This window comes from Stegostoma tigrinum, chromosome 35 (assembly GCF_030684315.1).
Source record: "Stegostoma tigrinum isolate sSteTig4 chromosome 35, sSteTig4.hap1, whole genome shotgun sequence".
Taxonomy (NCBI): Eukaryota; Metazoa; Chordata; class Chondrichthyes; order Orectolobiformes; family Stegostomatidae; genus Stegostoma; species Stegostoma tigrinum.
In genome coordinates, this window is record NC_081388.1 from 16,439,132 (window position 1) to 16,464,922 (window position 25,791).

Sequence of the window (25,791 nt, forward strand, 5' to 3'; positions counted from 1 at the left end):
TACTCACTGACTCCAGTTCCACACGACGACCATTCTTCACACGACAGTCAGAGTCACCAGAGCAGGTTGGAGATGGAGCAAACGCTACAGGTCTCGATGACCTGTCTCATTTCACCTTGAGCTGAGTGGACAAATACTAAATCAGAGAGCAGAATACTGCAGCCGCCAGAAATCAGAAATGAAAACACAAAATTCCAGGAATGCTTGGCAGTTCAGGCAGCAACTATGGAGAGAGAGGAACAGTTCGAAGGTCTTTCTATGCTTTGGATAAGCATATGGACGTACATGGAATAGTGTAGGTTAGATGGGCTTCAGATCGGTATGACAGGTCGGCACAACATCGAGGGCTGAAGGGCTTGTACTGTGCTGTAATGTCCTATGTTCTATGTTCATCAGAACTGGGCAAATTTAGAGCTGTCATAGGTTTTGAGGAAGGAGTCGGTGGGATGTGGACACAGGAAGAAGACAAGAGAGACTGAATGAGAGGGCAGCCAGCCCTCCAGGGCTAGAGAGAATGATGCGAAGGAAAGGGAGAGGTAACTAAGGCCTAGGCTGGGTGCACAACTGTCTAAAAGCAAAAATAAGAGAAAAACTGGAAGTTGCAAAGGAGACAAAACCGAGGACAGAGAGTTTGCAGACTAAAATTATTGAACTTATTTTTTCTTTCAGTCAATGGGGGGCACTTTTCTTTGTTTCTGTTCTCCTTTGTTCTTGTCCCACCCCCACCCATTCCTTCCTCAAAACCTCATGGGCTTTTCCCAGTCCTGATGAAAGGTCACCAACTGGGAATATTAACTCTGGTTCTCTCTCCACCAATGGTGCCCGAGCTGGTTCTACTGATGGCTGCATGCACTGTCCAGTTTTGTATTGAGAGCCCAGGGAGGTCCTACATGGAGAAGTTGGTACAGGATGCAAAGGGGTAGAGTTATGCTCCAGTTATAATCCACCATGGAAAGCGTCGGTTCTCCTCCAAGCACCTCGCTGCCCCGACTTGGAAATATATCACTGCTGCTTCACTGTTACAGAGTCAAAATCCTGGAACTCCCTCCCTACGGACTGTAGCAGCTCAAGACAGTAACAGCTCAAGACAGTAACTCACCACCATCTTCTCCACAACGAGAGAAATGCTGGCTTCATGAGGAAATAAATGAAAAATCTACCTTTAATCGGGTCCCCGCACCTCACCTCAGCAAAAATGCATAGGCTTTGAAATGAGGTTAATTTAATAACTATTTACTCTATTGGTATTCATTTGAGATCAGATATTAACACATGGCTCAATTGGGGTGTTTAGGACAATCAATTGGGGTGGCACGGTGGCTCAGTGGTTAGCACTGCAGCCTCACAGCGCCAGGGACCCGGGTTCGATTCCAGCCTCAGGTCACTGTCTGTGTGGAGTTTGCACATTCTCCCCGTGTCTGTGTGGATTTCCTCCGGGTGCTCCGGTTTCCTCCCACAGTCCAAAGATGTGCAGGTTAGGTGGATCGGCCATGCTAAATTGCCGGTAGTGTTCAGGGGTGTGTGGGTTATAGGGGGATGGGTCTGGGTGGGATGCTTCAAGGGGCAGTGTGGACTTGTTGGGCTGAAGAGCCTGTTTCCACACTGTAGGAATCTAATCTAAAGTATTTGGTAGCATGGGGGAGAGAAATTATTTTCTCTGGTGTGTGTGTGTGTGGCCATATGTCCCTCTGTGCACGTGTATGTCTCTGCAGGTGTGTATGTATCTGCAGGTGTGCGCGTGTATCTGCAGGTGTGCGCGTGTGTTATTCAACAGTTGGATATAACCATAAAATTCGAGAGGGGCTATTCAGGGAGAATATCAGGAAGCATTTCTTCACACAAAGGGAAATGGAAATCTGGAATGCCCTTCCCCAAAATCAACAGAGTGCCCTGGGGATTAATTGAACAATTCTAATGGACAGTTTTGTATTAGGCAAGGGGTTACCAAAGATTTACAGATCAGAGATCAGCAGTCTACGCTGGTCTCTCATTTTAACCATTAATCCATCAGATCAAGGTTACGGCAGAGTCTTACATGTGGAACCTTTTACAGTGGGGTGGGTACCACACCATCTCACCATATCCTTCTATTACATTCCCCTTACATTGATCCAAATTTCTCAGAAAGACATCTATTAAGGATTAGTGAATCAAAAAGGCAGGTAAATGGAGTTGAACTGCCTCTGTCATAATGGGGAACATGCATTAGGAACCAAATTGTCTCTAACCATTCCTGTAAGCCTCCCTGGTCCCACTGAGCTCTCCAATCAATAATGAAGTTTACATAGGCTGGTGACACGTAAGAGGGACTGGCCTCAGTACCCCCAGGAAGTGGACGAGAACATCCAGTGAAGATGAAATCACACTCAGCCATGACCCTTACACAATTGGGTGGTGTTGTGGACACAGTGCTTGGGTTCCCACATACAGTTTACCCAAAGTCAACCTGGTTCAGAACTGGAGATGGACAGTGTTTACAGAGCCTTAAGCCCAGAAGACAGGAGAAGAGTACAGATGAATTAAAACAGCAAAGACAGGATGCTTGGTCAAAAAAATACCAAGGAATACTCATACTGGTTAAAGGGAGATATGAAGAGTGAGTACAGATACAATGAGCTGAATGGCCAACTTTTGCCTCCAATTCTAGCTTCTTGTACTTTCCGAATTTGCATCACTCTATGTTTGGTGACCATCGATGTTCCCTCTAATTATTTCCTTTTTGTGCGTGGAACTCTGAGGTCCATGTGCGGCAACCCCTGAGACTATGGACAATGCGTGACATGTCAACCACACTGATTGGTGCACTTGGGGCCTCAGAACTACTATGTGGATTAGAGAGAACATTAATGACCTTGCCTTTAGCTACCTGGGCTTCAAGCTCCACAGTTCCCTCCCTGAACCTCTCCACCTTTCTCCCCTCCTAATCAGGCGTAGGTTTTAAAGGAGTAACTCAAGCATTTGGTCACACACCCTAATATCTCCTTGCGAGGTTCGACGTCAAATATAGCCCAGTGGAAGTTGAGAAATACCTCGGGATATTTTGTGATGTCAAAGGCACTATGTGAACACAAAGCTGTTGTAACCTTGAACAAGTAGTGGAGTTATTGATCTAATGGAATGGATGCCTTCATCTTTCCCAAGCAGGGGGCTCTAACACAAACCTTCTGTGAAGTGGTCCCCAGCTGGCTTGTTCACCAGACTCGAGAGCGAACCAACAACAGTCGACTTCTTGCGGAACCTGTTGGCAACAAGTGGTCAATTAGGGAAGACTGTTCAGTGTCCTGACATTGGTGTGTTGACAGACACAAGCACACCTAAGAAAGAGCATCAGGATTAGGCCGTTTGGAGTCGCTCCAAATTCTAGATCGTGGCTGATCGGCTAGTGGCCTTATCTCCACTGTCCTGCTCCTACTTCTTATGCACTTACTTAAACCTCTACAAATGGTGGTCAACAGATGGCCTCTCCGCCACCAGCTTCTCAAGGCAACAGCTGACGTACACTAAGTACCAGGCTTGCCCATGACACCCACACGCCAAGAATGATATTTTTTTGAATGGCCGCAACCATTATGTCCAATGTTCTAAGCTGTATCATGGTACAGACAAGGAAGTTAAACACAATAATATTAGAAAAGATGTTAAGGTCATCGTAATCTTGCCCAGGACTCAAACAAGAAATTCTTTTTATATTCTTTCACTATGTGTGGGAACCGCTGGCAAGGTAAGCATTTGATGCCCATCCCTAATTGCCCTTGGGAAAGGAATGGTGGTATGAAGTCCACGAATACAAACTGGGATGATGTTGCCTCTTCTCCTGGTAACTGGAACTTGGAGGCACAGTCCATGATAAGGGACCTCCTTAACTGTAATTCATTTATATGATGTAGCCATCGCTGGCTGAGCTGACATTTATTGCCTATTCCCAGCTTCCTTCAAAAAGTGGTGCTGAGCTGCCCTCTTGAACTGCTGTAGTCCACTTGCTGTATGTAGACCAATAATGCCATTGGGAAGGGGATTCCAGGATTTTGACCCAGCAACATTGAAATAATATATTTCTAAGTCAGAATGGTAAGTGTTTGGATTTAAACACTTAATGGCAAGGCAACAGGGTGTGTTACCGAACAAAGACGCCTTGGAGTGCAGGTTCACAATTCTGTGAAGGTGAAGCCCCAGGTGGATAGGATAGCAAAGGTGTTTGGTATGCTTGCCTTGACTGGTCATTGCAGTCAATATAAGAATTGGTATGTCACATTGCAGCTGTACAGGACAATTCTGGAATACTGCGCACAATTTTTGTCTCCCTGCTATAGGAAGGATATTTTTAAACTTGAAAGGGTTCAGAAAAGATATACAAATGTTGCTGGCGTTGGAGGGTTTAAGCTTTAGGGAGAGACCTAATCGGCTGGGGCTATTTTCCCCAGAGTGTCGGAGGCCGAGGGCTGACCTTATAGAGGTTTATAAAATCATGAGGGGCATGGATAGGGTGAAAAGTCAAGGTCCTTTCCCCAGGGTAGGGGAGTCCAAAACTAGACAATATAGATTTACAGTAAGAGGGGAACGATTTAAAAGGGATCTGAGGGGAAAACGTTTCACACAGAGGGTGGTGCGAATATGGAAGGAGCCGCCAGAGGAAGTGGTGGAGGCTGGTACAATTACAACATTTAAAAGGCTAAATAAAAACCAGAAGCTGTAAATCAGGAACTAAAACAAAGTTGCTGGAAAAGCTCAGCAGGTCTGGCAGCATCTGTGGAGAAGAAAACAGAGTTAATGCTTTGGGTCTGGTGACCCTTCTTGAACTGCCGTAATCACTGGACCCGAAACATTAATTGTTTTCTCCTCCAAAGACGCTGCCAGACCTGCTGAGCTTTTCCAGCAACTTTGTTTTTGTTCAACTTGTAAAAGGCATCTGGATGGGTACACAAATAGGAGTGGTTCAGAGGGATATGGACCAAATGCTGGCAAACGGCGCTACATTAATTTAGGCTACGTGGTCAGCATTAACAAGTTACACCAAAGGGTGTGTTTCCATGCTGTATACTCTATGATTCTATAAGTGGCTTGGTGGGGATGGTGTTCGCATGTATCTGCTGCCCTTGTCCTTCTAGAAGTAAGTGGTTGCAAGTTAGGAAGGTGCCATCTATGGAGTTTTTGTGAATCTCTGCAGTGCATCTCGTCAATGGTACAAACTGCTGCTTCTGCGCATCGGTGGTGGAGGGAGCGAATAATTGGTGCCAATCAAACGGGCTGCTTTGTCCCAGACAGTATTAAACTTCTTGAGTGCTGTTGGAGCCGCCCAGGAAAGGTGGTGTATTTCATCACACTCCTGACTTGTACCTTGTAAATGTTGGACAGGCTTTGAGAAATCTGGTGCTGAGTTACTCTCCGCCATTGTAGCCACTGTATTTACACAGGTAGTCCAGTTGAGTTTCTGGTCAATGGAAACCCTCAAGATGTTGATACTGGGGGCATTCAACATTCAATGACATTGCAATTGCTAAGAGACAACAATTAGACTCTCTCTTGTTGGAGATGGTCATTGCCTGGCAGTTGTATGTATAAATGTTCCTTGCCACTTCTCAGCCTAAACTTGGATACAGTTCAGAAAGAAAAAACAAGGTGTGCTGCAGAAACTCAGTAGATCTGTCAGCATCTGTGGAAAGAAAAACAGGGTTAACATTTTGAGTCTGGAAACTCAGAAGATTGTCCAGATCTTGCTCCATCTGGAGTGGGGTTGCTTCAATGTTTGAGGAGTCACGATCGGTGCTGAACATCCCCACTTCTGACCTTATGGTGGAGGGAAGGTCATTGGCAAAGCAGCTGAAGATGACTGGGCCTAGGGCATTACCCTAAGCAACTCCTGCAGAGATGTCCTGGATCTAGATGACTGACTGCCAACAACTAACTGATGACCACAACTAACTTCACATGTGCCAGGGACGGCTCTAGTCAGCGGACAGTTTTCCCCTTGACTTCCACTGATTATAGATTTGGCAGGACTCCTTATGTTACACTCTGGCAAACTCTGCCTAGATGTCAAGGGCACTCACTCTCCCTTCACCTCAGACAGGGATGAGGAGGAACTGATTTTGGGAACAAAATGTAGGATTTCGGAGCTGCAATAGACTATTCGGCCCCTCAAGCTTGCTCCTAGACCATGGCTGATCCAAAGTGGCCTTCCCTCCACATTCGCGTTTGCCCCCATGATCCTACACTCCCTCGATCAAAACTCTGTTTATCTTGACCTTGAATATATTCAATCACCACAGCTCCACTGCTCTCCAGGGAAAAGGATTCCCAAGTTTTTATGTGTTAATTTGTAGAATGCGACGTTATTGGCGAGGCCAGCATTCATTGCCAACGCTTAATAGCTCAGAGGAGTCAGGAGTCCACTACATTGCTGTAGATCTGGAGATATATGTGTAGGCCAGACCAGGTAAAGACATCAGTTCCTTCCCCAAAAGACATTAGTGAACCAGATGTTTTTATTTTCCTGACAATCTTTTCACGGTGAACATTAGATTTTCAATTCCAGCTTTTTATTGCATTCAAATTCCACCATCTGCCATGGCAGGATTCCAACCCAGGTTTTCAGAACATTACCTGGGTCTCCGAGTTACTGGTCTAGCGGTAACAACACCAGTAATACCACAAGTCCTTTGAGAGAATAAATTCCTCCGCATCACCATCTTACATGGGAGGCCATACATTTTCAAACTGAAGCCACTAGTTCTAGATTCCCACATGCAGGGAAACACCCTTTCAGTATTTAATCCATCAGACCCCTTTAAAATCTTGTATTTCCAACAGAATCATTTCTCAATCTCATAACTCCAGTGAATATAGGCCCAGCTGGCTCAACTTTTCTTTGTAACTTCACCCCAGGAATTAGCAAAGAAAACTTGCTCTGATTTGCCTACAATGCAAGAATGTCCCTCCTTAAGTAAGCGAACAGAGATAGACAGGTGGTCTCCACATGGGTCTTAACCAATACCCTGGAACATTGTAACAAGACTTCCTTATTTTTACACTCCATTCTTCATTACAATATAACCCAACTTCATGCTTGACTTCCTACCTTTTGTGGCTTGTGTACAAGGATGCCCAGGATCCCGTGGCCCGTAAGATAAGGGGATGGAAAACGCAGGCTGCAAAATTGTCAAGCCTGTGTGTGTACAAAGGGGAAATTGACTCAATTTTACACAGTGTTTATTGAGGCGCAGGGTGAAACTGAATGACTCCTTTGAAGAGAGAAATTGCTGGAGAAACTCAGCAGGCCTTGCAGCATCTGTGGAGAGAGAACAGAGTTAACATTTCGAGTTCGGGTGACCCCTCTTCACAACTGCTGAATTTATCCAGCAATTTCTGTTTGTGTTTCAGATCTGTACCATCCATAGCTCTTTGTTGTATTTTAACTGTTGTTGAAGAACTAGCACAGGCACAACAGGCTGAAAGACCTCCTCCTGCACCTGATAATGATCTTATAGAATGAGCTGCATTGAAAAAGTCATCTGCAGTACAGCTCTTACTAACAATCTCAGGTGAGAGGATGATCAGGGTGCCAGACGTGATCATGGAAAACGACCTCAATATGCACCAGGGCATTAGGCATGTTAGAACGCCTTCAGAGGAGCTTTACTGAGGAGCAGTCCCTGCTGGACATATTCTAAAAACAAGGCTTTTTTTTTAAAAATTATTCATTTGCGGCACACAGGCATTGCTGGCTGGGCCCAGCATTTGTGGTCCATCCCTAGTTGCTCCCTTGAGAAGGTGGGGGTGAGCTGCCTTCTTGATTCACGGCAGTCCACCTGCTGTGGGTTGACCCACAAAGCTAGCAGAGAGGGTGTTCCAGGATTATCACCCAGTGACAGTGAAGGAACTGCGATATATTTCTAAGTCAGGATGGTGATTAGCTTGAAGGGGAACTTGAAGGTGGTGATGTCCCCAAAATGTCTGCTGAAAGAAGTTGTGGCTTTGGAAGGTGTTGTTTGAGAATCTTTGGTGAATTTCTGCAGTGCATCTTGAAGATAGTATGCAGTGCTGTTACTGAGTGTTGATAGTGGAGGGAGTGGACACTTGGTGCCAATCAAGCAGGCTGCTTTACCATGGAGGACTCTACAAATCTAGCTAGTTCCATGTTGCATAACCTAATGGAGCTTCCTACCCTATTAGCCTTTTATCTCATCCTCTTTACACGAAATGATCGTTGCTATGTAAGGAACAGACACTTTGCTGAGAGTCCACAGCATGGCCAGAAGCCAAGCTCCAGGTGGAACAGGGTCTAGGATGGAGCAAAACTTTCTGCATATAAGCAGGGGATATAATGGGTGACGTGTCCATCCTGGGCTTCCTGCAGTGCTACAATGGCACGGCCATTCAGCCCAGTAAAGTCTGCCTCACCATCTGATCACAGCTGCTATGTTTTCCAACCCCATTCTCCTGCCTTCTCCCTGTAGCATTTGATCCCCTCACTAATCAAGAAAAAAGATGGCCACTATCCGGAGCTCCAGACCTACAACACAAGTGCGAGAAATGCGAGCCAGTCTCCCCAGATATAACTGTGGTTGTCAGATTCTGTCGACACAGCAGTTGGCCTGGAAACCAACCCTTTGTTATCAAAATGTAAATAACTTCAGTTCAATAACAGGAGCCACAGAGGTTTCTGCTGTAGCTTTGGTTCAACTAGTAAAGGAACTTTCAAATTCCAGCTGAGTATGACCACATTGTCAAAATTACCAAAATGTTTCTAGCAAGGAAAGGTTTCCCAGGAAATGCCACAGAGTAACCTGGACCTGCTTCAAAACTGCTGAAAAATAAGTAAAAACTATCAAGAGCTCTAAGGCTTGGGCATTTAACAAAAGCACACACTGAGCACCACAGAGACTTCACTATTGAAGGTGCTGTCTGTCTGTGCTGTGGTGTTATATTTGAGGCACCTGGAGGGCCCACAGTGAATGCAAATATAATTCCGTTCAAGTAAGAGATAACAAGGTGTGGAACTGGATGAACACAGCAGGCCAAGCAGCATCAGAGGAGCAGGAAGGCTGATGTCTCGGGCCCAGACCTTTCTCAGAAAAAAATCAGCTTTTTATGAAGAAGGGTCTAGGCCCGAAACGTCAAACTTTCCTGCGCCTCTGATGCTGCTCGGCCTGCTGTGCTCATCCAGCTCTACACCTTGTTATCTCATATTCTCCAGCATCTGCAGTTCCTACGATCTCTCAAGTAAGAGGTGCTTTTGGTTTGTTTCAATAGGTGTGAGGCTGCGAGAGCACAGCAGGTCAGACAGCATCTGAGATGTAGCTAAGACAGCATTTCGGGCCAAAATCCTTCATCAGGACTGTCCTGGTAAAGGAGTTTCGGCCCGAAATATTGACTGACCTGCTTCTCGGACGCTGTCTGACCTGCTGTGCTTTCACAGCCTCACACCTATTGCCTCTGGCTTCCAGCCTCTGCAGTCCTTATTGTCTCCTGTGATTTGTTTGTTGGGTGGAATCAAACTCCAATGTTTGCTGGTTTCTTCATATGCTGCTGCACAGAGCCAAAGTACTTTAGTGACCGTGTATGTACATTAAAATATTTACGCATAAAGTATATTTTTGGAACTAAAATAAAAAGCTACACTGCAGGCCCAGTGTGCAGAATCACAAAATTGTTACAGTTCTCCATTCGGCCCATCATCCCCTCACTGGCTGTACGATTGAGAGCCAGTTTCCTGCCTTTTCCCCACATCCCTGCATGCCATTTCTATTCATCTGATCATTCAATGCCCCCGGGTGATTGTAAGGTTAGCCAACGCTCCTTTGCAAAGAAGGGAAGGCACTCAAAAGGCAAGAGCTATTTAGGAAGGCTAATCAAATGTTAACCTTTATTACAAGAGGGTTTTATTACAGGAATAGTGAGGCCTTGCTTCAATTGGCTTGGTTAGACAGCATGCGGAGTGCAGCACACAGTTTTGGTCTGGTTACCTCCATGGAGGGAGTGTGACCAAAGGTCCACCAGATTTGTTCATAGATAAAAGGACTCCCCCCTGGGCACAGATAGTAGGAAATGCAGATGCTGGAGACTCAGAGGTAACAAAGTGTGGAGCTGGATGAACACAGCAGGCCGAGCAGCATCAGAGGAGCAGAAAAGTTGATGTTTCAGGTCGAGACCCTTCTTCCTTCTCCCCTGGGCAGACTGGCCTTCTATTCAGATAATAGCACCTGAGCATTGGCAAACCTTCAATGTCCACCATGGATGATACATTGAATAACACATTATATTGGAAAAGGCAGGATTTATCACAGAAAACACTGGAGAGATTCAGCAGCTCTGGCTGCATCATTGGAGATAGAGAAATAGCATTATCATTTCAGTCTGCTATGACTTTTCTTTTCCCTCCAGAGATGCTGAGTTTCTTCAGCATTTGCTGTTTTTATTTCAGATTTCCAGCATCCAGAGTATTTTGGATATTTTAAATTAGCATGCAATTGCATTGCCACTGTAATTTCCCATTCTCTGGGCAGGAAGGTCTGGGTTCAAGTCCATTTTCACCAGAGGAAAAAAATCGGCTTTCCTGCTCCTCTGATGTCGCTTGGCCTGCTGTGTTCATCCAGCTCTACACCTTGTTATCTCACTCTCCAGCATCGCCAGTTCCTCTATCTCTGCACAATTAAAGCCCCAGAACATTAGCTGGTCTCTGGAATAACAGTCCAGTGATAATACCACTTGGCCATCACCTCCCCCCAAGTTGATAAAGCAGCTATAACTGTGCTTTTTCACCGGTGTCTCTTCACCTTTAACCCCAGAAGACGACATTGACACCAAAGCAAATTGCCCAAGCTTTTTAAACTCTCGTCCCTCCCCTGGCCCGCCATTCCTACCTCTGACAAATCTCCTGTGCTTCTTTCATCGTGTGTCCTGCACTGATGATGTCATCATGTTCAAAGGTCATCATTGCCTGCATTTCCAAAATGGTGGCATATATCAAAGCATGGTACATGCTGTCCTTCACCCTGTCACACAAGTGAGAGACAAGTTAGTAAACACCTGTATCTGAGTTGCTAGGACACGTAGCTCCGGATCGGAAGACCCTAGCCCTCAACGAAATGCAGCAACAGTCACAGAATCACATAGCACAGAAAAGATCCTTTGGCCCATCAAGTCTGTACTGCCAAAAATACATGATTACTTACACTAATCCCACTTTCCTGCACTAGGCCAACAATTGAGACAGTATTGAATGGGTGGAGCAGGCTTGAAGGGCTTTCCTGCTCCTATTTCTCATGTTCCAATACTTTCTCATTCCAAAACATTTTCTGCCCCTTCACACAGTGTTGACTAAGGTTTGAGGTGTACATATTTGGATACTCCCTGTGTGCTCCCAGCTTGACAGGGCACAGGGTGAATCCTGGGTTGGGCTGGGGTTAGCGACCAACGCCACACCAAGACCAATCAATCACATTCTCAGACAATGGTCTCAGACAGAAACCTTCTAACACTGGTCACCTTATAGAGGTTGCGAAGTTGGGTAGAATACGTTAAAATTTGATTTTTGTAAAATGAGAGGGGAAGACTGTGTGACCCCTTTAAAAGGTGATGCTTTTTTTTCTCAGCTTGGAGAGTTTCTTTTAGAAAATGTCTACAAGCAGATGCACAGATAGTTCCTATAATTGAAACATTTGTATCAGGGGACTATGTGGTTGTCAATCTAGACAGTAGTTTGTTTAGGCAACCAGTTTGAATATCAGCCAATTAATTTAAACCAGGCACTTAGAAACTAAACACCAATTAAATGTATCTGAAGGTTTTGACAACCTAGCACCAATCCTATCATAAGAAATTGATAGGTGGTCATCAAGGGTATAAAAGAAGAGGCATTTGAAAATCAATGTGAGAGCAACTGCCATCTAATTGAGTTAAGAACCCATCAGCTCTAAAAGAAAATTCATTGGCGATTACAGAATTCTCTAAGCTCTCAAAACAACCATTATCTAACTAAAGGTTACCCTTAGCTAATAGTTTTGACACATGAATTAGATAGAGAGAGACATTCCTGACTGAGGATCAGTGGAGAGGGCGCGGAGCATTCCGGAAGATTTCAAGGGATTAAGTTTTGATTTTTTTTTGGTTTATATAAGTGGGACTTGTATTTATTGGAACAGCATACCATTATAGTTTTGTTTTATTCAGGAATAGTTACTAGTTAAGGGAGAATTGTTTGATTTGTTAGTAGTTCTGTTAGTTTGTTCACTGTTAAAGTTAGATAAATAGTTACTTGTTGATTATAGGGTGAGTGAAAGAATTTCATTTCAGTTAATCGTTCCTTTATAATAGATTGGGGTGTGAGAAGCAGGTCAAACCACTTCTCACATTTCTTTTAACAGATTATGAGGTAGTTATGGGGGGGGGGGCAACCTCTGCTTTATAATACAAGGATCGGTAACTGCAACCCTGTCCAAAATTACCTACGCTATGTAAATACAGCTTACTATTGTCATTTGACAATGCCCCCTCCTAATACTGCTGCTCCCTGCCATCGTGTAGATATGCGAAAAAGGGCAATGGGCATGGGATCTTCCTCTTCTCTCTGTCTCAATACCAGACTGTGGGGTACATAAAGGCACAGTGTAATGGAAGGAACTGTACTAGGAGGGGTAATCAGGCATGGACTAAATGTGCAAAATGGCCTCTTCTTGTGCCACCATGACTATGAAGTCGTGCTTCTAAAACTCAGTTTAACTTTACGCTAATCGCCAGTGGCTGTTTCCTCAAACCAAGCAGCAACTTGCGACTTTACGGACAGACTCAAGAAGAGAACAGAAGGTACGTTGCCCACATCCTAGTTTGGAAGCTGCCCGAGGGCAACGGATTTCAAGACTAGGGAGCATATTTCCAAAGGTGAGAAGAAAAAGATTTAAAGACACGAGGGCATGAGGGTTTTTGATTTTGTTTTTATGGAGTGGTGTGGTTCATTTGTGGAATGAAGGTCCAGAGGAAATGGTGGATTGGGGCACAGTTACAACGTTTAAAAGACATTTGGATAAGTACATAAATAACAAAGACTTCGAGGGATATGGGCCATCCACTGGTGGGTGTGACTAGTTTAGTTTGGGATCATGTTCAGCACGGGCTGGTTTGTCCGAAAGGGTCTGTTTCCCTGCTATATGACTCTATGCCCCTCACCTGAAGCAAGACCCCACAATACCATCCTGCAGGACTACCAACTTTAGCAGTGGATAAATTCTTGATCTTGCTAGGAATTAAGGGGTACAGGGAGAGTGTGGGTAAGTGAATTGGAATGCCCATCAGCCATGATTAAATGGCAGAGAGGACTTGATGGGCTGAATGGCCTTACTTCCACTCCTGTCTTATGGTCTTATGGCAACACCTTGCTGTCAAGTCAGAGATAAATGGATTTTCGAGCTGACATTTGAGAGAGAATGTGGGACAACATTAGAGATGCCACTCATTGAAGAGATATTATTCCATCTGCCCTTTCAGTGTTACATGCCGAATGAAGGGTGGAACAGAAAACTAGCCTTTAAATGTTTATTTACAGGTGTGCATATTACAAGCATATTATTCGTAGTTTCAATCTGCTCCTGTATATAGTAGTTCAAGTGAGTCTCCATTTAATGTCCATCACCCACATACTGTTCATCACTTGTAAGAAGCCAAGTTTCCCTCCTTTAGAAAAGGACAATTGGTATTGTACGGCTTGAGGGCAACCATATCATAATCACAGGATACAAGAGTAGGCCATTCAGCCCCTTGAGAATGCTCTGCCATTCAATAAAATCATGGATGATCTGTGGCCTAACTCATATGCCTGCCTTGGGCCCGTAACCCTTGAAACACTTGCTTAACAAAAAAAATTGTCAATCTCAGAATTAAATTTAAAAAACCGAATTAACATCGACCACCATTTCTGGGAGAGAGTTCCAAACATCTGCTACTGTTTGCACGTAAAAATGCCTTCTAACATCTCTTCTGAATGGCCTGCCCCAAATTCTTAGACTATGAAGATTTCAGAACTGGAGACAAATCAGTGGAACAGTGAAGATAGTTTATTTTTATCTACCCTCTATTTCCCTGTTAATATCCTGGAGACCACCCTTAAGCCTTCTAAATTCTAGAGAATAAAGGCCTAATTCATCTAATCTCTCCTCATAATTTAATTCTGTGATGACGCTGTGGTGTTAAGCTGCGTGTTTTATCCTGGTTTCTTTTAGAGAGACATAGGGGGACAAACGGCAAGTAGGGTATGAGAAGATAAACAACTTGTGAAGCTTTGGGATTTTTTTAAAGTTGGAACAGTAGAAGTAACCTGGCTGGGTGTGGCCAGCTCTCACAAACCAGGATTTCTAGTTTTTAGTTTCTCAGCTTTGAGACTCAGCAGCAGTTGTTGCTGGGGTCTGAGCAGAGCTGAAAGCTACAGTAAATTCCTGCTAGCTGCTACACTCTCAATTTTCTCTTGATGTGTTTTTTTCCTACTGGGCTACTGGAGTTGCATGTGAGACAATCTGCTTTTGGAATGTGCCTTTTGCCAAGGGTGTGTTTATGGGATGTCAATATATTGGAACAGTTAATTAGTAATAGTTAGCGTATCTATTATTCTGTTAAGCCTTCCAATCGAGTTAAGTTATTCTGATCCTTCTGAAGGTCTGGTGCCCAGATCTGCATTTGAGTACTCTTAAGTGGGGTCTAGCTAGGGTTTATATGACTGCAGCATAACCTCTGCATCTATATACTCCAGTCCTTTGGAATATGAAGGCCAGCATTCCATTAGCCTTCTTGACTACTTTCTGCACCTGCCCATGCCATTTTAAACAGCAATGCGCCTGAAGTCCCAAATCTCATTGGACATTGACAGTAGTTAACATTACGCCTTCTACAAAATACCCTGATCTATCCTTTCTTGGTCTGAAATGGGTAACGCCACATTTGTTTATATCAAAATCCATCTGCCACAGCTTAGCTCATTCACCAAATCCATCAACAACCTGTTGTAATTTCAGGCTATCATCAAGGCTCTCTAAAATGCTGCCCTTTGAGGAGGCAAAGTCTCCCTGAGGAACCCCAGCCAGTACAGGGACTGAGAAACACTAGGTTACTGTACAATGAGCACTCCAGCAGGCACACGAGACCCTGTGGCACTACTTAATGATCCGCCAGGGGTGTCCTGGTGAATATACTTGCCTCAGCAAGCACCATCAAAAAAAGGGTGACAAATTGACTGATTATTCATTTATTCATGGTCCAATGGCAGACAAAACAACCATGGCCTTCATCGGCAATTCAACCACAAAGACTTCACCGTGATCTGTAGACGTGACACCACTGAGATTCAGCTCTATAAAAATCGGCCAGTTCAAGGCCAGTGGTCACATATTTATGGTGTGATTTAATGGGCTAGTAATCCCATTCAGTACATCTCAGCAACAGGTAATGACTTAACCAATGCTGGTTGCACTAGTAGCAGCCATTCATTGAGTTAACTCAGCCCTTAATTAGAAAATGCCCTCCCCAAGCCGTTTGCCTTCCTTCATCCTTTGAAGAACTCTAAAATCTGCCCCTTTTAGCCATACTGTCGGTCATCTGCTCTCTTTGGATCACTTTTGGCTGACTGTCAGGAACCTCGAGATGATTTCTTAAAGGCAGGTTACAAAAATTCAAACTGGAGCAGAAAATTTGCATTCCACCCAATCCTGAAGACACTGTAGCTCATCGTGGCCAAATATTGCTTTTATGAAGTGATAACAAACCAATAGAGTACGAAGCAGACCAATGGTGCAAAACCCAGGCAATAACGAGCCCATGTGGTTTCTCTGGCACAAGAGAATGGGAGAGTTTTTGTGTGGTATCTGATCAATATTTATCCTTCAGACAACAAGCACCAGTACAAATGTTCTGATCAGACAGCTCTTTTTGGATCCTGCTGTGCCAAAATTGACTGCCACATTTTATTGCATTTCCCCCTGCCATTTCATTTCATAAATTACTTATCACTTCACCAAAAAAAGGCACCAACTCTCCCAGTGAGCAAATTAATCCATGCCATTCTCCTTTCTTCCTACAGATTCTCCCATTTCAAATGATATCAATTTTATATGACATGATATTACCATCCTGACCTCTCCTTCCCGATTCCCGATCTCGGGACAGTGACTTGAAAGGAATTTAGGGGATTTACTTAGACATATTAATCAATTAAAACCTTCTAACTGACTAAAGATTTAACAACATTTTAGGTTTGTTTAGTTCCCCTCAAATGGTGTGACCCTTTGATCTTTTACATGTAAATTCTGAGTCTGGTACTATCTCACACTAACAGCTGGAGGAGGAGCGAGGCTCAGAAAGCTGGTGTTTTCAAATAAACCTGTTGGACTATAACCTGGGGTCATGTGATTTCTCACTTTGTCTATCCCAGTCCAACACCGGCACCTCCACATCAGGATCAGGGGAAAACACTTCACCTCATCGAACCACTGTCTAAATACCTCAATCCAATCACCTCCCACAGTCTTGTTTACCCAAGGGAATTAAAACCAGTTTTTAAATGCAACTTGGCTTTAGTAATGTAATCCTGAAATCATTGAAATCCCTGGTGATCAATTTCAGTCCCTTAGCAAACTCTTACTTTCCCCAAACTGTTCGTTCCCAATCTCAGTTGCTGCTGATAAGATCTGAATGTACACAGAACCGATAATTAACCTGCTGTTGACTTATGAAGAAACAGCTAGGCAAGGTGTCGTTTACTCAAGACAGGGAGTTAGCTTCTGAGTAAACTTAAATCCACGTCAGCAAATTCTGTACCACTACCGAGACATCTGCTAGCTTTCAGATGGTGTTTTTCCCCGTCCTACCCTGTTTTTCCAACTACATTCTTTTCTGGACAGTTCTAACTCCCACCATGATAATAGTCCGGCCAGCTGAGTAAGGATCACAAGTAAATGAATCTTAACATTAGTCGTGATTGTATCCTGAGTGACGGGGCAGGCTCAAGGGGCCAAGCACTCTTGTATCAAGAAGGGATTTCAGAAAGATCAAGCTTCCGTTTGTTAACATGCCCTGCTCCCCGACACATGCACATTCCACATACATTTGGGGCAGCACGGTGGCTCAGTGGCTAGCACTGCAGCCTCACAGCACCAGGGACCCAGGTTCAATTCCACCCTCTGACTGAATGTGTGGAGTTTGCACATTCTCCCCGTGTTTGTGTGGGTTTCCTCCGTGCGCTCTGGTTTCCTCCCACAGTCCAAAGAGGTGCAGGCTGGGTGGATTGGCTATGCTAAATTACCCGTAGTGTTCAGGGATGTGTAGATTAGGTGTGTTATAGGGGCATGGGTCTGGGCGGTATGCTGTGAGGGTTGGTGTGGGCCTTTGGGCCAAAGGGTCTGCTTCCACACTGTAGGGATTCTACGGTTTCTAATTAATAATCTGCACTCCCAAACCCATACTCTCAACCACCAGCACTCACTCCCCCAATACCCCTCCCAGAGCCCACCCCCTCACTCAGGGGAACAGGGAACAAACTCTCCAATGAAGGGTCTAGGCCTGAAATGTCAGCTTTTGTGCTCCTGAGATGCTGCTGGGCCTGCTGTGTTCATCCAGCCTCACATTTTATTATATAGGGGACAAACCATTTGTTTTTCCCCAATTTCGAGGGCTCTTTTTGAGCTTTTCCTTGGCGACTGTTTAACTTTTGGGGTCTGCCTTTGGGTTTCCAGGGGGCCACATTTCATTTCTCACTAACTCATGTATTCACACAGTCACACAGGAACAGTACCTTCTGTTGCCACGTGGGGAATTTCAAAGGTGAAACTGGACAAATAACTATCAATCCTCCACTAAACTTAAACCACAACACCCAAGGAAAACACCACTTTCCTAAACACAACCACTTAAACTGGCAAAGGACAATAGGTGTAAGTCATGCTTTTCTCGCTAAACACTTCTGCCCACAGAACTTCATCACACAAAACAGACTGGTGAGGGCACAGCTAACAGATTTTCATATTGATATAAACAGCTGGAACATTTTGACCAGGCAGTTGTTACCTTTTTCACTACACAGATCCCAACCTTCGATTTCAAATTAACCAATGACACACAGTGTTCACCCTTATTGTATCAGCTACATTTTCCCCATGTAGTAGCTCCTGAACTTATGCAGCCTTAAACGAGCAATTCCACATTCATTTGCTGGAAAGCAATTATATCAGTGATTTTAGTAGCTCTTAATTAGCTAATTTTTTGTCAATACATTTAAAACTATTCTCTCCCTCCCTTTTTCCTTGCAGCCTCTTCTGCCCATAATCTCCTTACACTCTTCTTGCAGCTCCTCTTTTAACCCTGTCCACTTTCAGCCTTCCTCTGCCCCAAGTCTCCCTCACAGCCTTCTCTCCCACTCAGTAAACAAACCCCATGCTTCCAGCAAAGAAGGCACAGCTGTGCCAAATATCCCCAAAGGGCCCAGCTCCAGGAAAAGGTCCCAAAATCAGAGTGAAAGCTGGCTCGGGCTTCCCCAATGGCTCCTGCACAGTGAGCCCTTCCTGTTCCACCAATCACAGCTTGGCTTCAGCCCACATTTGCTGCTGTTTAGCCCTCAGCCAAGCCAGTCAGGAGCAAATACAGATAAGAGCCAGCACGTGATTGAAAGAGCCACCCCTCTCAGATTCTATCCATTTTACATTTGCCTGGACATTCTGGGCACTTTCAGGAACAAATTCCCCTTCCTCCCTAGTATATTTTGAGCCTGTAATGGCTCTCAAGGGAGAATTACAGTGAAATAAAAGAATGAGGGCACAGAGGGATTTGAAAACAAGGATGAGGATTCTAAAATTGTGGCATTGCTCGAACAGGAGCTACTGCAGCTTAATGAGCACAAGGGTAACAGACCTTGGTGAGAGTGAGCACACATGCAGCCATGTTTTTGGATGACTTCAACTCAACTTTATAGTGGATAGATAGTTAGAGTGCTTCGCTATAGTCATATCTACAGGTCATAAAGGTTGGGATGATGATTTTAGCAGTAGTTACATAGTTCCTTAAAAGTGGCATCACAGGTGGGCAGGCAGGCAAACAAAGCATTTGGGAAGTTTGCCTTCATTGGTCAGACACTGTCTATGGGAGTTGGGTCATGCTGTGGCTGTACGGGACATTGACAAGGCCATTTTTAGAGTATTTCACACAGTTCTTTTCACCCTGGAAGGATGTCGTTAAATTCGAAAGGGTGCAGAAAAGAGTTACAGGGACATTACTGCGACTGGAGGGTCCGATTTATAAAGTGTGGTTGAGCTGACTGGGGTTATTTTCTCTAGAGTGTTGGAGGCTGAGGGTTGACCTCAGAATTTTATATAATCAAGAGGGGCGTGGATAGGGTGACTAGCCAAGGTCTTTTTCCCAGGGTAGCGGAAAGGGGTTAGAGGGATATGGGGCAAATGCTGACCAAAGGGTCCATTTCCATGCTCTAAGGCTCCACAACATTATAACTAGACTTCCAGAACTGTCAGCTTCTCTTCCAAGGATATGCTGGACAGGCTAAGAATGTTATCTCGTACAAAGTGTGGAGCTGGAGGAACACAGCAGGCCAGGCAGCATCAGAGGAGCAGGAAAGCTGGCGTTTTGGGTCAGGGCCCTTCTTCTGAAAAAAAAAAGTACGAACTGGATTTTAGAGAAGGGTGACTTGATCAAATCACACTAGATACTGAGTAGGTCATGAGAGGGAAGAATGTGCCGTCTTGTGGGAGAATGTGGAACCAGGGGCCACTCCTTTAAAAGAAGGGGGTCACCCATTTGAGGCTGAGGCAAAGAGACAGTCCTTCTCTCAGAGGATCATGAGTCTTTGAGACCCTCCTCCTGAAAAGGCAATGGAGACAAAGTCCTTGGACGTTCTTAAGGCAGCAGTAGGTAGGGAACGAGAGGGCACAGTTTAGGAAAAGATTAAAATGAGACCTGAGGGACAATTTTTTCAGACAGAGGGTGGTGCATTCATGGAATAAATTGCCACAGGTGGTGTTAGATGCAGGTACAGTTACAACATTTAAAAGACATTTGGACAGGTACATGAATATGGAAGGTTATAGGCCAAATGCAGGAAAAAGAGACAGTTTTATTTGGGAAATCTGGTCAGCACAGATGAGTTGGAACAAAAGGGTTTGTTTCTATGCTGTATGACTCCAGAGAAATAAACAGCGACATCTTAAAAAATGCCTATATCACAGAGGAGAGGTGCTGAACGTCTTAAAACACAAAGGTGGATAAATCCCCAGGACCTGATCAGATGTACCCCAGAACTCTGTGGGTAGTGAGAGAAATGATCGCTGGGCCCCTTGCTGGGATATTTGTATCATCGATAGCCACAGGTGAGGTGCCAGAAGACTGCAGGTTGGCTAATGTGGTGCCGCTATTTAAGGAAGATAGTAAGGAAAAGCCAGCCTGACATCTGTGGTGGGAAAGTTGTTGGAGGGAATCCTGAGGGACAGGATTTACATCTATTTGGAAAGGCAAGGACAGATTAGCGATAGTCAGCATGGCATTGTGCACAGGAAATCATATCTCGCTAACTTGATTGAGTTTTTTGAAGAAGTAACAGAGGATTGATGAGGACTTCAGTAAGGCATTCGACAAGGTTCCTCATGGTAGGCTGGTTAGCAAGGTTAGATCACACGGGATATAGGGAGAACCAGCCATGTGGATACAGAGCTGGTTCGAAGGTAGAAAACAGAGGGTGGTGGTGAAGGATTGCTTTACAGGCTGGAGGCCTGTGATCAGTGGTGTGCCACAAAGATCGGTGCTGGGTCCACTGCTTTTTGTCATTTATATAAATGATTTGGTTGTGAACGTAGGAGGCATGGTTAGTAACTTTGAAGATGACACCAAAATTGGAGGTGTATTGGATTGTGAAGAAGGTCACCTCAGAATACAATAGGATTGTGATCAGATGGGCGAATGGGCTGGGGAATGGCAAATGGAGTTTAATTTAGATAAATCTGGGGTGCTGCATTTTGGAAAGGCAAACCATGGCAGGATTTATATACTTAATGGGAAAGACCTGGGAAGTGTTACTGAATAAAGGTTCATAGTTCCATGAGAGTGGAGTCTCAGGTAGCTAGGGTAGTGAAGGAGGTGTTTGGTACGCTTGCCTTTATTAGTCAGTGCACTGAGTGCAGGAGTTGGGAGGTCGTGTTGTGGCTGTACAGGACATTGGTTTGTCCACTTTTGGAGTACTGTGTGCAATTCTGGTCTCCCTGCTATAGGAAGGATGTTGTGAAGCTAGAAAGGGTTCAGAAAAGCTTTACAAGGATGTTGCCAGGGTTGGAGAGTTTGAGCTATAGGAAGAGGCTGAATATGCTGGGGTTATTTTCTCTGGAGCATCAGAGGCTGAGGTTTACAAAATCTTGAGGGGCATGAAAGGGGGAAATAGTCAAGGTCTTTTCCCTCTATCACTCTATGACTCTATACAGCCGTAGATTCAGAGGTCAACAGCACAGAAAATGGCTCTTCAGCCCAACGAATCTGTGCCGGTCAAAAGCAACCAGCACAGAAGCAAAGTCTGGTTTAAGTTTGGAATTTCTCACAACCAGTTCAAAACAGTACAAATATCAGCTTTAACTTTAAAAAGTTATACACTGACAGAGCAACATATCATACTTCAAAAACATCCATAAAAACATAACGTGGACGTGCCAGTGTCAGACTGGGATGGACAAGGCAGAAATAACATGACACCAGGTTATAGTCCAATAGGTTTATTTGAAATCACCAGCTTTCTGACTCCTTCTTCAGGTGTTCATGAGACAGGTAGTATCTGACACAGAATGTATAAGCAGAAAATCAAAGGGTCAGGCCACTGATGAGGGTGTATTAAACAAACCTAAGAGGGTTTAATTGATTTTTATATATATGTAAATCCATGAATTCCTTTCAAGTCACTATCCTGAGAGACCTTAAAGGTTTATTCAGTGTAAAGGAGAGGTGACATTTTAGGTCAGACAATGCATGTTTGGTGTGAGGCCTTGTTTAGAAACTGTTTGTGTTTTGGCTTGGAGTCAGATTGATTTTATTTCTAAAGTAGGAATTTATAAAATGCTGTAGAAGCACAGACACAGAAAATAGGAAATCATGCCTTCTTCAAAACTTTCAATCTTTTGGTCTCACTCGCTTTCTGTGGCAGAGAATTCCATAGGCTCTCCACCCTCTGGGTGAAGACATTTCTCATCTAAATAACCTAGTCCTGTATCCATAGGCTGTGGCCCCCTGGTTCTGGATCCCACGGTCATCAGGAACATCCTTCCTGTGTTTACCCTGTTAGACTTGTATAGCCTTTTATGAGATTCCCCCTCATTATCCCAAACCATAGTGAATGCAGTTCTGACCAAGCCAGTCTCTCTTCACACATCAGTCCTGCAGCATGTCATATGTGATAAATTACTTTCAGGTGCCAATTCAGTTAAGACAGATCTTTTGTGAACAGGAAGATCCCACAAATGAGTATTCCATCCGTGCCTGGTGCATTCCAAGAGGTTTCCCTTCCAAACAGAGCCATGGAAACCATCATATCCACCAGAACCACAGAAACAGACAGATAAGACCCAAAACTGGCACCTGACAGTGTGGCACTGACCAGTTGGTCACTAATAATAGGCTGGAGAAGGTTACTGAGTTGATGGTCCTGCTTTGGACAGTTTACCTTGGTTTCAGCATCTCCAGGCTCTCACTGAATCGATTATTAAGAAACAAGTCCATAGCAGTCATACATTCATCCAGAGATGTCTTCAGGTCAACACTCGAAGAACTACAGAAAACAAATTGAAGAAATAAATCAGAATATTACTAACAGTTTACCTCCACCATCCTGATGCCTCACTGGGTACAATTCCACACCAATATCCTCAGGATAATGTTACTGCATATAGCTGTGTATGGCACCATTGATTTTCAGGATGACCTCCACTCCCACTTGGCAATGAGTGAGGGGGAAGGTACAAACTATGAAGGTGAATCCATCCCAGCGTTTGTGTGAAAGTTCCCCATTTCCCTATTTATGCTTCCAACAAATTGCCTTCAGCTCACACCACAAATGTTGGGACATCTTCATCTAACGAACGCTGGAGGGAAAAACAAAAGGAAATAGGAATGTTGGAACACCATTCAGGACAAAGCAGCCCACTTGATTGGCACTCCATCCACAATCATCCACTCCCTCCACCACCAATGCTCAGCAGCAGCAGTGTGTACCACCTATGAGATGCACTGTAGAAGTTCACTGAGGCTCATAAGACACAACCTCCCAAACTATCAACCATTTCCATCTAGAAGGCCAAGGGCAGCAGATACATGGAAATACCATCAGCTGCAAGTTCCCCTCCAAGCCACTCACCGTCCCGACTTGAAAATATATCGCTGTTCTTCACTGGGTCAATATCATGGAACTCCCTCCCCTACAGCATTGTAGGTCAACCTACAGCACACGGACCGCGGTGGTTCGAGGCAGCAGCTCAACATCTTCTCAGTAAATGCTGGCCCAGCCAACAATGCCCATATCCCATGAATGATACCGAAAAACCCCACCTCCATTTGCTGCATCACCATAGATCACCATTCTACAAAGCGTTTACATGTGGTGTTACCTAGCCACTATCTTATTTGCTGTCCTAATCAAACAATAAGCTCTTGGCTTTCACCAAGAATGCCTCACTTAAAAAGCAGAATGCTGTGAAAAATGACCTCCACCCGAGTTTGAATTGGTTCAGTGTAACCTGGGGTTCAGATGTCTCAGACTTACACTTCAAGTCACACACCACAGGCTGACAGAGAGGGAGAGGGAGTGCTGCAATGTTGGCCATTCAGATGAGAAGTGATGCCAAGGCCCCTGACTGTGAGATGGAGGTAAATTATAAACATGAATCATCTGGAAAGAAGAGCAAAGAAAGTCTTCTTGGCATCCTGTAGTCAATATTTATCAAATATTCAAATCGCATCTTTCAAACAGAAATTGTGGGAGCTTGCTGTGTGCAAATTAGTCCTCACACTCAGGTCATCTTCCACACTCTGACACTCCACAAAGCTCGTCATTAGTTGTAAAACTGTTTGGGACTTTCTATGGTAATCAATAGAGCGATATAAATACAAGTACATATACACACATACACACGTATACACACACAAAATCGTGCATGTACACATATGGAAACACGTACACACACGAGCAGACATTCACAACTGCCATTCAACAAACAAAGTTATTTATTTAAACGGAACATGCACTGTTTGTCTTCTCACTAACTCACGCTACCTCTGAGTCAAGTTGCTCATTATAGGCATTAAAAATCTCGTACAATTTACCTGTGGTTTGCCTGTCTGCAATTTTGTCACATTGTTGCATCACATCACCTATTCCCACATCTTTAAGAAGATGGCAAAAGGTGAGAGATTAACATTACTTTGACTTTTCCAAGGTCCTGGCTCCTCCACGAAAGGAATTCAGCAGTTCTGAGAGAATGCATACCTAGTCTACATTCTCTTTTAGTTTGGTTACATGGTTAAGGAGTTTCTCCAGGACTCCTCTTCGTTGACACAGGACCCCATGAAGTTTCATGTCTTCAGGTCAAATCTGAGCAAGGAATGCTCCTGCTGATGATCACATACTCACTCAGCTGATGAATCAGTGCTCCTCCATATTGAACAGCACTTAGAGGAAGCCCTGAGGGTGACAAAGGGTGAGGTATGTCGTCTGGGTGAGGGATGTGTGTCCGTCACCAATAGTGGCTCGTCAGCAACTTGGCCGAGCTGGTCAAGGACATCACTGCTAGATGGGAGCTGCAGCAGCTGGTGAGGAAGATAACAAGAGGGAGAAATGTGTACTTGACCTCATCTTCATCAATCTGCCTTCTCTCCACAACAGTATCGGTAAGAATGAACAGTGCACAGTCCCGGTGGAGACAATGTCCTGTCTTTACGTTGATAACACCTACACTACATTGATTGGCACTTTGTCTACATGAAATAGACTTCAGACAGATCTAGCATTTCCAGTCTGGCCTGCAATGAAGTGGTGTGGTCCAAGAGCAGAACTGTACTTCAACCCAAATCTGCAACCTCATGGACTGGCATATTCCCCACCCCTATGATTATCATTGAGTCAGGGGATCAACCTGGTTGAATGGAGGAGGCAGGAGGGCACACCAGGAGGAGCACGAAGAATACCCAAAAATAAGGTGTCAACCAGGTGAGGGTACAAAGGGTGAATTCAGTTGGAGGTACTTTTCAGAGAGGAATATTGGACACCAAACAGGAAATGTAAAAGACAACCAAACTTGGGCCAAAAGATGACAAAAGCACCTTGGATTAATGAAAACTGTTGCGTGGACTGTTGATGGTGGAACTTCAAATTCTCCTATTTCCATTTCCAAAATCCCATGCTTTGGCAAGACAGAGACAAAGAGAGACAGAGTTCAAACTCACTAAAATCACTCCTACTCTCCTCTCAGGTCCTGACTTCACAGAATCATAGAATCTTACAACTCCAGTGAGGAAACAGGCCATTCAGCCCATCAAATGTGCATTGACCCTGCAAAGAGCATCCCACTCAGGCCCAATGCCCACCCCCATCCCTGCAACCCTGCATTTCCCATGGCTAATCCACCTAGCCCTCACACCCCTGGACACTACAGGGCAATTTAGTACGGCCAATCCACTCTAACCTGCACATCTTTGGACTGTCGGGGGAAACCGGAGGACCTGAAGGAAACGCACACAGACATGAGGCAAATGCATAAATTCCACACAGTCGCCCAACAGTGGAATCAA

The 25,791-nt window shown here is 44.4% G+C and overlaps 1 protein-coding gene across 2 annotated transcripts in view; it reads right to left on the bottom strand.

Annotated features, from left to right (window-relative positions):
* zgc:158403 (tetratricopeptide repeat protein 39A) overlaps positions 1-25,791 on the bottom strand; it is an 88,156-nt gene that overhangs the window by 41,154 nt on the left and 21,211 nt on the right. For both annotated transcript variants that reach the window (XM_048521761.2, XM_048521763.2), the window contains exons 2-4: positions 22,673-22,777; positions 10,860-10,991; positions 3,162-3,238 (exon numbers count right to left, since the gene is read on the bottom strand). In XM_048521761.2, the coding sequence (XP_048377718.1) occupies positions 3,162-3,238; positions 10,860-10,991; positions 22,673-22,777 (314 nt within the window). The remainder of the gene's footprint in view (positions 1-3,161; positions 3,239-10,859; positions 10,992-22,672; positions 22,778-25,791) is intronic.